This window comes from Prenolepis imparis, unplaced genomic scaffold, assembly GCF_030444845.1.
Source record: "Prenolepis imparis isolate NDT839.2.m4 unplaced genomic scaffold, iyPreImpa1.0 SCAF_3, whole genome shotgun sequence".
NCBI lineage: Eukaryota > Metazoa > Arthropoda > Insecta > Hymenoptera > Formicidae > Prenolepis > Prenolepis imparis.
Genome location: NW_028141161.1, coordinates 17,533,850 through 17,548,345, shown reverse-complemented (window position 1 = coordinate 17,548,345; position 14,496 = coordinate 17,533,850). Strand labels below are relative to the sequence as shown.

General features: G+C 31.5%; 1 protein-coding gene across 4 annotated transcripts in view; it reads left to right on the top strand.

Annotated features, from left to right (window-relative positions):
• The window catches only part of Atg16 (Autophagy-related 16), a 397,081-nt gene that overhangs the window by 31,822 nt on the left and 350,763 nt on the right, over positions 1-14,496 (top strand). For 2 of the 4 annotated variants that reach the window (XM_083033334.1, XM_083033335.1), the window contains one exon: positions 11,036-11,078. The exons of the other annotated variants lie outside the window; for them this stretch is intronic. In XM_083033334.1, the coding sequence (XP_082889460.1) occupies positions 11,036-11,078 (43 nt within the window). The remainder of the gene's footprint in view (positions 1-11,035; positions 11,079-14,496) is intronic. 4 annotated transcript variants of the gene reach the window in all.

Genomic DNA, 14,496 nt, shown 5'->3' with positions numbered 1-14,496 from the left:
CTATATGGTGTAGGAAGAGCGAAAAATGGAATTTAAATAGAAAGTGAATGCAAATGTTAGCTATACCTTCATTCTTCTTATACAAACAAAAAACTTTTATCTGAAACATTTTTTTTTTCGTTTTATTCACTGTATAAGTTATGACGGATTTGACTTTATTGCTAACTAAGTTATAACATATGATGATATTAAATCGACAATAAATTTCTACAATCTTACACACGCATATGCATTTGAAATGCTTATTGTGATTTATACATAGCTTTTACTGTATAAAGTTAATGAACATTGATAGTGTCTATTATCAATCATAAATTTTGCAATATTTTCCTAAAAGTTATGTAGATATTTTGTCAAAGATTAATAATCCTTAAAAAGATATAATAAAGTTTATAAATAATTACGAAGATTCAAGCAAATCTCTACTTTCGTAAGGAATATAATATAAACGTACTAAGCATTTTATATGAATAATTTTCATTAAAATTTCAAAATACTTACGAAAGCACATTACTGTTAACTGTGAAACCTACTGCTAACTACTTGCCGCAATGTATAAATTTTAGCTCTCTTTTCAGGAATTTTACCTTTTTATTGCACAAGATATAATAAAACAGGGGTGAATGATAAATATTCTTATTTATACGCGTAAATATTTCTAGACCGCGAACACATCTTATGAAAATGCAAAAATTATATTATATTCAAATTCTGGAATACAGTTTACGCTCGTCTAATCTAAAAAGGGAATATCAGCGATTGTTTAAGAGGCTATAAAGATCCGCATAATATATATACGCGGATTTAATAGCGGCGAGGCTTATTCCGCTGCGAAATGCTTGGAACGTAAAAATATTTGTCGTCGACAGGGTTATGACCGTGAGGTTATGCAGATCCTTTATAGCGGCGCAATCTGCACAGAATTTACTATTTCACCGACGTCACGTTGCGTTATAATGCAGAAATCACTTTAACCAACTCGAAACGCAACGAGATGTCACCGTGACGTGGAATCTCGGTATCTCTTTCTCTCTCTCTCAACTTTTCTGCATTTCTCTCTGTCTCGAGTAAAGCAGCCTTATTTGCAAACGCCTCTTTGAAGAGCACCCAGGCATAGTTCGAAAGGTACAGCCGTGCTGTCGGCGCGGAGGCTAAAATAAATAGCCCTGATTTAACGAGATGTTCCGTCGCGTCCTGCCCCGGCCCGCTCTTTCGGGTCTTGAAATATGGGTCACCCCGTTTGGAATTTTTTCATATTATAAAATTATATTCTAGATTTATACGAAAATCGTGGCAGGAATCCCGACGAGACGGCCCAGGGCGCTCCAACGCGACGGACAACGCGCGGGAAAAATTATGAGGACGATATTAAATTTCAACTGTGATTTTAATTATGGAATAGGAACAAAAGAAACGTTTTATCTCCCGCGAGATATCGAACGTATAAATATATACATACATACGTCGTTACGTAAAGTTGTTGTTCGATGTTAAAATTGTTATTTATATAACATTCGCGCGAATGAAAATGATAGTTGGTTTTTTCAATTGCAATTATCTCGAGACTTGAGAAAGATGGTAGTAGGATGAGCAATGCGATACGTCGCTCAAAATTAAGTTAACATCTCTTTCCGTCCGCTTATACTTTGTGTTCCATGTCGCTAGAGCGTTACTGCGTCTGGTAACGTAATGAAATGCCTTTCGTCGGCGCGGCACCGCAATTCTAAATTCGGAACTGCTATTCAGAAGATAAATCTTGTCTCCGTTCGCGAAACGACGTTATTCGGCTATCTTCATTCAAGTCCCGAGTATTAATAAAACTTAAATTTTTGAACTGGTCTCCTTCGAATTGTATATGACACCATGTTACGGCTGACACTCGATATTACGTGTAGGTAGCAATTATGAATTTTATTAAAATATCTATCGTATAGCTATCGTATATTAAGCAATCATTTTGAACAAATACGTACCGATACTAAAATTTTCAACTGAGATTATTTATATTACTATTCATGTTTTTATTCTACAATACTATGTGTGTTTTATTGCAAGTTCTGTGATTTACAAGCAAAACTAAAAAGAAAAAAAAATACGATTCAACATAAAGTCCGATTCTCATTAAATACAACGACGGTTTTACTAAGCTGTAATGAATGAATACCAAATCAGCATTCAGATAAAGCTTTCGACCGAATAAATTTTTTTTCAAAAATCTTCGCTGCCCGGGGCAAAAGTTCGCGTGATCAATAAAAGCGTTGAACTTCCGCCGCGTACTAACTTTTCGCGGAAAGTACTTCGGCCCCCGGCTGCTTTCCCTTGTCGTCCATACGAATGATTTGACAGCACCGCGGCTCGATGAAATAGCGAAAAGGTAGGAGAATGGACGAAGACGAAAGAGTGTAGAACGAGGCAGCCGGAAAACTCGTTGGATTTTCCAACTTCGCCATTTCCTTTAGTTTCTTTTGGTATTTTCCCGGTAATGTACCCCTCCGTCGTAACCGTAGCCACGTTTCCTTGAACGAAGCACCTACTCATTTCAGCAATAATGTTGCGGACAGAAAGAAAAAGATACAAAAAAAAAAAAAAAAGAGAGAATGAAAGAGCGTCTTGCCCTTTTTCAAGTTGCAACCGTGCAAATTGGCGGAAGTAGGAGAGGAGCCTTGTGCAAAACGCAAAGGCTCCCTTTCTTCCTCCACCACTCTAGATATATACAACTTGCGCTTGTACTTGCTTTTGCACGCTCATTGATTTTACTAGCCACGTTTCACGCGTATGCTGACGCGGTTCCCAGGACCATTGGATCTCAGCATGATAAACTATTTTCTTGGTGGAATTTTATCTTTTTTGTTTTATAATTTATATCCAAACATGCAATAATATTTTTAATATTTTTTATGCCGTAAAGCATAATGTTTTCAAGCTCTAAATACCTATATTGATACTTCTTTGCTAATTTATTATAGACAGCGTATATTATACATATGGATTAATTTTATTATAACAATTATCAGACGAATAATTATTTAGAGTTCTTTATTTTTGCTTGCAAAATTTATTGAAAAACAAAAATTAATTGTATGTGTCCTTACGAAGTCACATCACGAAAACCCGTTAAAACGTGCGGAAAAGCCATCGTCCGGTAAGAATGACAAATTGTATTTTAAAGCGTTCGCTGAAAGCTGTTCTAACGCACAACTGGAATATACCGAATCCGAAAACTCTGCTATATGGATGACAAATCGTAGTAGCAGGTGTTTGCAAGAGATACGATCTTATTCGAGACTTATTCGCATATCTTATGCATTTGAAGACGGCTTAAAGTTTATGTTTGATAATAAATTTTAGTATTTACTAGATGATGGAGTAATGAGATTTAATCGATTTAATAATTTTTAATCTTCCGTAACGTATTATGAATATTATGGAGTAATAATCTTTAAAAACGAACGTTTTATATGATAATCATGTTTGGTCTACCTAATGGAGCTATTTTTATCGGTGATGAAAGACGGGCTTTAGTTTGGTTTGCGGTTCTATTATTTTCGTAAATGATACCCATATCACGCAGAATATTGAAGCGAGATCGATTGGCAGGCGGATGGAAACTATTAGTTTATAACAACAATGAATACATGACACTTTGCTACATGTAGCGGATGCTGAATCGATAATTTAAACTTGTTTGTCCCGCAGCAGTTCGCCAGTGGTTGGAATGTTTGGAAATTTTGATTGTTCAAACCTCTCTCGCAGTTAATTCCGGTTTGCTTGCCGTGCAATATTCAGAGTTTCCTGATATCGGCTGTAAATCTCATTTCTCATATCGCTCTTGGCTACATTCAATTGATTCTCTTATACACTTATTTATATTAGATTATTTACTTAAAATTAAGAAAATTTTTATTCGCAAAAATTAGATTTTCTCTCGTTAAAGAATGTTTAATAATATATAATGCTATAACTCGGTATATATTAGATTATGTGAATTTTATTCTAAATTTTTGAATAAATGCAGAAACATTATTTTTCGAAGAAAATTTAAGTGAGATCTGATCATAAAATTATTCAATATTAGAGGGGAAATTAAGCACTTGTAGTGAATTAAGTATTATAATTAAAGCTGTTGATCGATCGAGAGAATGTTTTAATTTTAATAAGTCCGCTTTTTCCCGTTTAAAAAATATCGATACGCGTTTCTTAGCTTACAAGCGACTATTTCTGAAGCGAATCGTAAACTCTTATCGGCAATTCTGCTAGGAGCAGTTTACTAACGGCGCGATGTCGCCCGCGGCTTAAATCGACGATCTGAAAGGATTGTCGACGTAGAACGAAACGTGAATCTTTCGTCCCACGAGTCCATATTACCGAAACGAACGGACCGTTCCATTCTAATGCTGCCGTCGAAGGTAGAAACGAGGAAGCGATTTTCAAGAATATATGGTACGGACAGTAACGATAAGGGATTTAAGCATAATAGGGGGTTTGCTTCCCGCGGACATAGTTAGCTGGCTCTATGAAAAATACTAATGGGACGACCGCGCTCGCGGAGGTAAATTTAGCAAGTGGGTGGTGAAAGAGGGCACACAAAAGAGAGATAAGACCGCAAGCACCTAGTCTCGGGCTTCGAGAGCGTAATATGTGAACCGCAGACGCAACTCTTAATCGTCTTGAAACGACGAGAGAGAAATATCGCTCGCACTACTGATACTTGATTCATATATCTAGTCACCTTTACAAGAATTTTACGATCTGGTTTACTTTCGACTGTCAAGCGCCAGTGCGGTGCCATTTTTCATCTCGTCTCGCATACAACTGTGCGATTAATCGATTTTCGCTGTTCGCAGACTTCGTAGACTAGTGAATTGAAAAAGAGCATCGTTCGTTTCTCACGATTAAGTCATGCATATGTCGGACGCATTTCCGTTATTTTCACAATACAGCCGCCGGATACTACTCCGCAAAAAAAACATGACTTCCGAGCAAGCAGTAAACATTTCAAGCGCGCGCTTCTCAATTCGTTAGATATTTATGCGCGTTTTAATGCGAGTACGAACTCTCATCTGATTTACTGCAGTTGTGAAAAGCTTTAGTCGCCGAGCGAACTTGTTGAAATGATGCACTAGTAAATATGCATTTATGCGAAGAAATTTATGCGATCAGTGAACTCGAAAATTGATGCATAATAACTTGAGTTCTCCTAGTTTTCGCACTTATTCGCCACCTTTTCCCGAACTGTTTTGTTTCCTTTTATGATAATCGTAATTTGCGATAGAGAGCATTGCGATTAAAAATGTTTTGAATGATCTCGTTAATTAAATTACAATAATAATTTACGACAATAAATAATCGATTATAGGTACATTAATATAGTTATCTTGAAATAAATTTAATATTTTGATATAAGCTATTATTTCCACTAATGATCGGATAGCTGATAAATTAATAATTTGTAGAAAGGATTTGAATTTCGAAATTATTTCAATAAAAAAGAAATAAATCTTTGAATCTGTTTGATAATTATAATAGTCGTTAGATAAATATAATGATATTTTTTAACATGCAATAATTTCTAACAGCATCGCCAATTCCACGTTTATAAAGACATTAAACGCTGCAGAATAGACAGGTTTTTAGTAGCGAGGTATATATGAAGCTTCCCTGTCAAAACGAACGAATAAAATCTCCGGAATTGTGAACGAATTAATGAAATGCAGATTGCATTTAAGAGTGCGCGAGCTGCCTTCCGCCTCTCCGCTTTCGTCGCGTCCGCTTTAGTGGGTTGGCGCTGAGATTTAATTAGCGCCATCCACCGTGAGAGATTCGAGAAACACTCGTCTCGTCTTCCCCTGCGTTCCAATCCTTCCGGCGAGCTCTCGTCGCTTTTCGGAAGTTGTTAATTAAGAAGTCGAATGACAAAACAATCGTCCCAAAAGCATTCTCGGTCGTCTATTACATTCGGATCGCAATATAATTTACAAGTTCGGCACCGCGCGATGTAGATGTCAATTCATATTCATATTTCATGTCCAAGCACAATCCTTAACTTCTAGAAAATTACGTATATAAATTTTCAAATGTGTACATACACATTACATATGTATATACGAGTGTACCTCCATACGATATATGCTAGAACTGTTACAATTTTTATTTATCAATTTTCTAATTAAATTTAATACGTTTTCTCACTATTTTATTAGCTCTTTTCTTACTATTATTAAACTTTTTCAATCATTTCAAGAATTAAACCTTAGAATTGAGATAGAGATCACGTGACAAATTACCGAAAAATCTTTTTTTCATATATGATTTTAGAAAGAATTAAAAACGGAAATAGGTAAAGAAATACTCAAATTTTGAATCACAATCCTTTCTGTAGATTAATTAGCGTTTAAATTTTCTGATCAATAAGTAAAGTAATAGAAAATATTCTTACAATAGATATATCATACACTACAGCAATTTGCATTTCACTTTTTTGCATATCACAATCTGCTAAATTTAAAGATGCAAATATTTACATTAAGTCATCCGACCGTGTGCATAAATGTGAAAATGTATGTTTGCTTTTTATCGTATAACAGTCTGCCGTGAATATGAATCTTTTACTGTTGCGCTTCTATTGTCTACGATATTCGTAATTTATATTCGATGGGATTTAGTGTCGTGCACCCGTGCATGTGGCTTGAACCGTTATAATTTTCCATCCGCTGTGAAATTAAAACATGATTTTTATTCGGAATACAAAAACGTATATGTATTGTGTTAATTTATTTTCAAACATTTCGAAAATATTTTGGTGACGCAGACACGGCGTATATTGATCGACAAAAATATTGTGTTTTGACAAATATTTTATGAAAATTTAATCAGAAAAAATGCAATTTTTTGACAAGTACAAAATAGCATAGCTTATTTTTTTGTAAAAAAAATTTTATAAAATATAAATATAAAATTATATATATATATATATATATGTATATATAATAATGAAATTACTATTATTCTCTTTTCAATGATACATTATAGTTTCTATATGCATTAAGTAGCATATCGCTAAAGTATCGTGTATGTACATATATACGTATTTATTGTATTTGCTTTATATAATATAATATATAGATGTATGAGCCTCACATGAGCCAATAAGTCCACGACTACTTAGAAAGCGCGTTCTTATCAATACTGCAAAATCTGATCTAATTAGGTTAATGGATAATGGGAAAACTTAGCTCGCGTTGACGGTTTATTGTTGGATACCGGCTTACAAGGGAACTCAGGACAGCGCATAGTTTATTCAAATTTCACTGTCGCAGATATCTCGGGTATCTACGTCATCTACGGTGGATTTCTCGTTTCTCATTAAGCAAGCTAACCAATCCATTCGCGCGCGCAAACTCGCTCGTGTATCGCGCCGAATAATTATTTGTGATATTCTCGTAAATGAAGCTATCAGATATATCCCGATCCTGTAAACAAGCTCCAACAGTATCTATCGATAATAATTGCTCTCATGCTTCAATTCATAGTTGCGAGAGCTTCATCTGCACATCAACTATTGTGTGCCTGCACTGCTTCTTTTAAATATGTTTACACACATCGTATTGTGCATTCCATAAATAAGAATTTGATCTTAATCATGAATTACAAATAATATAGAATACACTATATAACAATAGAGCACATAATATACACATATAACAATAGAATTATATAATTTTTTATTTTGTTAAAGTTTAAATTGTTTTTGGAATGAAAATTGACAAGTTACTATCATTTTAAGCAGATCTGCAGAAATATCTATATATGTATGTGTTTGCTATTCAACTCATTCATTTTGAGGAAATGGATCTATAAGATAATTATTTAAAATCTATTTATATAATATTCTTATTACATGTACTTTTAATTTTAATTTTTAATTTTTTTAAATAGAATACGTGATAATTTTTTAATAATAAAAAATTAATATAAATAAACAAAAATATTAAAGAATATTGTATATTTTTTATTTTCTGTTATTGTAAATTTAAATTTTTATATATTGATAATATAATTCTCTCTCTCTCTCTCTCTCTCTCTCTCTCTCTCTCTTCTTTTTTTCTTTTTCTTTTTCTCTGTTATAATTCTCTTAAATTCATTACCTCGAGTTAAAATAAAAAATAATTTAGCACTCACTGGTACGATGCACAACGGCGGAGTTATAGCATACAACTTTGTAAGATATATGTGTATATATATATATATATATATATATATATATATATATATTAAAATAGTGTCCAAAAGAATTATTATTTAAAAAAATATATAGTTATTGCGCGCAATTAAATTTTTTACTCTTTTAAATAAATAATTAATAGAAAAATAATACATTGTTGTTGGATTTAAAAAATAGTTTTAAAAATAGATAAAAATTTAATTTTTTCATAACTAATTTAAATTATTATGAATCTTTGAAAAATATTATTAAAATATGTTATATATCTACGGAAAAATATGAATTATTGCAAATATTTTATTAAGAGAATGTTTTATGTATTTTAAAATAAAATGCAAAATATTTTATATAGAGTATTATATTGCACAATAATGTAAAATAAATTATTATTAGAGATAAACGAACAAGTAAAAAAATTTTACACAAGTAACACATTAAATTAATTAGGTTATAAATTACTCACCTTATGTTGCTCCGTTGTTCCTCAATGCTTTTTTAGACTTTCTTCTTCCTTCCTCTTTTGTTTATTCTTAGCTATTTCTTCATGGCACTCATATATGTTCACGACATTTATCGCAAAAACATTTAATTACACTGTTAATTACGATCGCGAACGCACTAATTAACAGAATACGACGCACATTCGACGTTAATAGCATGCAATGCGCATTTTATTGTACTGCAACAGCAGAACAAAGAAATAAAAAATATGTTATTCTATAATATGCTTAGCTCTCGAAAATCATGATGCGAAAATTTTACATGTTACTCGGTACGATAATACTATCATTGTTGTATTAACAAATAATATTCACATTTTTATGCAATTTTATTATTTTGATTTAAAAGTCAAATAAATAAATACAGAATTAAAATAAATATCCTCAAATTTTGAATATTCAAAAATATATATAGTTTATTGATAATAATTTATATGCGAAATATATATAATTAATAATTTTTTATAGTTTTTTAAAATCTTCTAATCATGTACTCTACGCTCTCCGAAAATAGATTTAGAATAAATTACGTTTAGAACGGTGAAAAAAGTTTAAAGATTTTGCGAGAAATCTTTTAAATTAAATATATTTAAGTAAATACCTCGTTCATAAATATCGAATTAAAACAATTTAAATAATTCATTTTTTATGATTTTGTTTCCTATTTCAAATTAATAAGAATATGCAAGTTATACATCGATAAATAATTGTGGCTTACAAGTTGTCAATTCACTAAATTCAATCGTCTTTTTTACGTTTATTTGCGAAAGATAGTTCGACAACATACATACGCAGAGCCGTTCTTACTAGATCGAGTCTCGTCGCGCGAATGATGGCAAAGCGATCATATACCAATACTAGACGCTATACGGCACAAAAACGAAAGCCAAACATAAACATTGTCAATTCATCGTCGCTAGTAGCGACGTATAGCCTATTGTTGACACACCGTCACCTTCTCATTCGCACTGCGAGGCTCGAGCTAGTATTAGGAACGACTCTGCGTACACAATGCAGACAGCTGTATCGTCGCATTATCTTTCACGAATAAGCGCGAACTATTATCAATTTTTACAATTAGCGATTAATAATTTGTAAACGACAGTTATTTATCAAAGCACATATTTTACATATTCTTTTAATTTGATAGAGGAATTAAAATCATATAGAAAATGGAAATTATAAATTGTTATTTAATTTCAATATTTATAGACGAAATATTTACTTAAATATATTTTGTTTCGATGATTTCTCGTCTCATACTTTAAACTTTTCGCCACGATATAAATGTAATTTACTTTAAACTATTTTTAGAGAACGCAGAGAGAGAGAGTATAATACACGAATCGTTGGAGCAAATAATTTAAGAAAGCCATAATATATTTACCGTTTATTCATTTTATGTTTCGCGAAATTTGTCGCATGTAAATAGCCGACAAACTATATTTTTGAATTTTACAATTTGCGAATATATATTTTTACATTTAATTTGTATATTTATTTATAATTTGTGTTATAAAATAATAAAATTTCTCTGAAATAAAAGTGAACATTTGTTAGTAATAGAAAAAACATTGTCGTGCGATAAATAGTATGCAAATTTGCCAGGGTGATTCTTGAGTGCTAAGCAGATATCGTAATTTAACATATTTTTTATGTTGTTCTACTAAATATAAGGAAAAGTGCGCATTGTATACTATTATGTCAAAAAGTGTCATGCTATCATATTCTACTAATTTGTGCGCTATCGTAATTAATGTAATATATATAATGTTTTTGCGAGTGAATGTCGTGAACGGGTGTGAGTGCCACTAGAAGCAATAAAGAATGAACAAGAGAGGAGGAGGTGACTCGGTGAAGCATTGGGCGACATTAAAGCAACCATAGGGTGAGCAATTTATAACTTGATAAATTTATTGTTTATTACTTGTTTGAAATTACTGGTTTATCTCCACAATAAGTAATTTATTTTACAGTATTGAGAGTAATATAATGCATATAAAATATTCTAGATTTTATTTTGAAACATTTAAGATAATTAATGATATTTGCAATAATTTATATTATATATATATATATTTTAACATTACATAAGATTTATAATTATCTAAATTTCTTATTTAAGAATTAGATTTTTATTTGTCATTTTATTTTATATAAAGAAAAGAATTTTTGGAAAGAATTATGTATTGTTTCATCTATTAAATATTTATTTAAAGTACGAAAAAATTTAATTGCTCGCATAATAACTATATATTTTTTCATTATTTTATTTTGGACATTACTTTAATTTGTATATATTTATATCTTACAGATCAACGTTGCGTACTACAATTCCGTCGTTGCGCATCGTATTGGTGAGTGTTAAATTATTTTTTATTTTAACTTGAGGTAATGTATAATTATGATTTCTTATTGCTTAATAATATTTCTTATAATTTTAATTAGTTATAATAATTATAAACTCTTTTATTTTGTATATATGTATTTATCATTTATTTCCTTGATTATTATATTATATTTTAAATTTTCCAATTGAGATTATATATTATAAAAATATTAATAAATCATGTTAAAAATACCTGATAGATTCATTGTATCAAAATGGAGGACTAAATTTTGAATTTATCCAAATAGTGTATATGCCAAAATATTACACTGTTACTGCAGATTTACTTATGCTAAACTATTAGCAAAATATATATTTATGAAATATTAGCGATTTAATATTTTTACTCCAAGAATTTTTTCTATAAGAATCAAGGGATATTGTTTTTATAAAAATACTTTTTAATTAAATTATTATACAAATAATGTTCATAAACACAGGTATGATATATTTGATACAAACAATCAAATATCTGAATGCGCGAGGTAAAACGCATCTATAAGTATGAGTTGAATAATTAAAAGTCTGATGCGATTAATTTAAGTATAGAATTACTAAAGCATTGTAATGTATTATCTTTTCGTTTGTGCATATATTAATAGGTTTACGTAATTATGCTTTTACTGGTATGATTAACGATCGAAGATTAGAGTAAATTAGTCATGTCCAGAAATATAGAGACAAGGCATCTTATAACTACAAGCAACAATATCTATAAAAAATTATAACAAATGATTATTTCAATGGCATTAACAAAAGATACGTATGTTTATAGTGAATAGAAGATTCGCGAAAATTAATCCCAACTTTATTTTCTTCTATAAACGATAAATTTATAATTATAGAAAAAAATAAAAGATTTGCGAAATAATAACTTGATCATAAAACATTTTACACGCATACACTTGCCGAAGAGCGTATTAAAAAGTTTAAAGTTATGAATATTTAATATTATTCCTTCATAATTATTCATTCTAATCATACTTTTCTGGGTCGGTTTTAATATTTTGTGCGACTTTAACATCTCATTGGAATCTTCGTTTCTTTAACATCTTCGTCGGAATAAAATTTTTATAAATTACATATTGTTTTAAATAATTTCTTTACAGTTTTTAACTTATTATCAACATATTTAATAACAGTCAACAAAAAAGAGATAACGTCTAAACATTTTCTAAGAAAAGATCATCTCGCGCTTTCTCTGTGCTTCTGAAATTTATGCAAATATAAATCGGGTCGTTTTGCGTTTATAACAGAATAACTTTAATTTTATAAGTCTGCTTCTCCTATGAGGTTAATAAAATGAGTAAATATATTAACGTTAAAAACATTCTGAACATACGTGTAGTTGAACGACTATTCAGGAATTTATATTATAGAAATTTATGAGTGCCCTTAAGCGGACTTTGCAGGGTGAAATTTTATTACGGGAATAGCATCCAATTATTGGGCGCGACGCGCCCTTCGGGCGTTTCGTAGCCGTGGATTTGTGGCATTATGAAACTCAAATCGCGAGTTTTATGGCGACAAGATTTCAAGATGTTGGCCGGATGGGTATCGTGATATCTCTTTTGTACAAAAAATTTGCTCTATAATCACTGTATTACCGCCACCGATACACACATATGCAGGAATTCTAAATCTATACTGACTGAGCACATTGGCCTCTGTTTGCGCAGAAATAAGCTCTCGAGCTCGATCATTCTGTAGTATTAGTGCTATTACACTGATTTTACAAACTTTGCTCTCTCGTTCGCGAACGCACGGTAGTATGCACCGCGACTAGTGCAGATAATGGACGAGATTCACCAGTTTCAAAATTTTCTCTCCAGACGAGAAACGTAATTTAAAGCACCACTTTCAAATAGTCTAAAATAAGATTACGGAATATTGACTATTTATCATACTCAATTTTTTAAATATTCTTTAAAATAAAAAGAAATAGATCTTGTTTGTGATCAATTATTTTCTAAAATATGAACGATCAAAGATAAACATATTGGAACATCGTCGTTTAGTTTTTCGGTCTTTTTTAATCTCGATAATTTATTAATTAACTTTACTAATTTATTACTGATAACTGGGATACGTGTGCGCGAGAGCGAGGTTGGCTCAAGAGGATCATGAAGAGCAAAAGAGGGATCTATTATAGAATTCGGTTGTGATTCTCTCAGCTGCTCACGTTCCGATATGCACTATATTAATGATGTAATATGCCGCACCACGCCCGTACTATCCGCATCCAACATATATTCGAATCGGGTTCTTACCAAGCCACTAGCACCCCTTCTGCATTTTTCGCCTCGTCCTTTCGGTACCTATCCTCTCGCGCACCAACCGGTACTACGCCACCACCGCCGAACACATCACCATCTTCCTGCAGTCTATATGACGTAAATTCACATCTTTCGTTCGTCATGAAATATTTAAGAGTTCATTTCGCGTTTTCATACCTACGTACGGTTCTCTTTCCGCACGTATTCGCGCCGGAGCTCGTCAGATTATACGCGCGTACTTATACGTGGAGTATATTTATTCGCGGCACGATAGTATTTTTTATTCTTTGATGGTGCAAATTTATATTACCGTGCCGGATAATTTGATGATTACGGAAAAATACATTCCTGAGTATTCTCCTCACATATCAAATTATCATGTTGTCGAATGAATTCTATTAATTTATATGATTTGATATTCATTTGTAGAACATTTTGTTCATACTTATATATTTTGAGTGGTATCAGTTTACCAATAATATTTTATGCCATCATTTTAATGCATATTGATACACATTTAAACTGTCATAATGTATGAGCGTACTTATAATTCCTAGGAAATTTTATATATAATTTTTAATATAGTTATGCAAAACGCTTACAATCATATACTGACAATTATATATATGTATGAAATACATGCAACAAATTTTGGTTTTTTTAAATAAACAATTTTTTATAATGTTTAAAAGATAAATCCTGCAAAAATAATAGAGAGGGATATTACGTATTTAAAAGTTGAGAAAAAAAACAGCGCGCGCGCGCGTTATACATGTATTATACTATATCGTTCATGAATCATAGAAAAGCGTCACAACAATGTTTTCGACATGCGCGACTTCCATAAGTTATTCGAATAGGTAGTAACGCTATAAGTCGTAATATATAAAACGGTAAGGAGAAGTTTGTACCAAAATTCTTATGAAAAGCTTATGAACTTTCACTACCTAGGCGTTAAGTCTCGAAGCGTTCGCGTTTGCCTTTCAGAGAGAGAGAGAGAGAGAAACTTTCCGCGTCCTTATATTTTCTGGAAACGTTTTCTTCTCAGATTAACGTAAGTAGCTACGCGCGAACAAATCTTTTAGATACGCGATAAGGAAAAAGGACGAT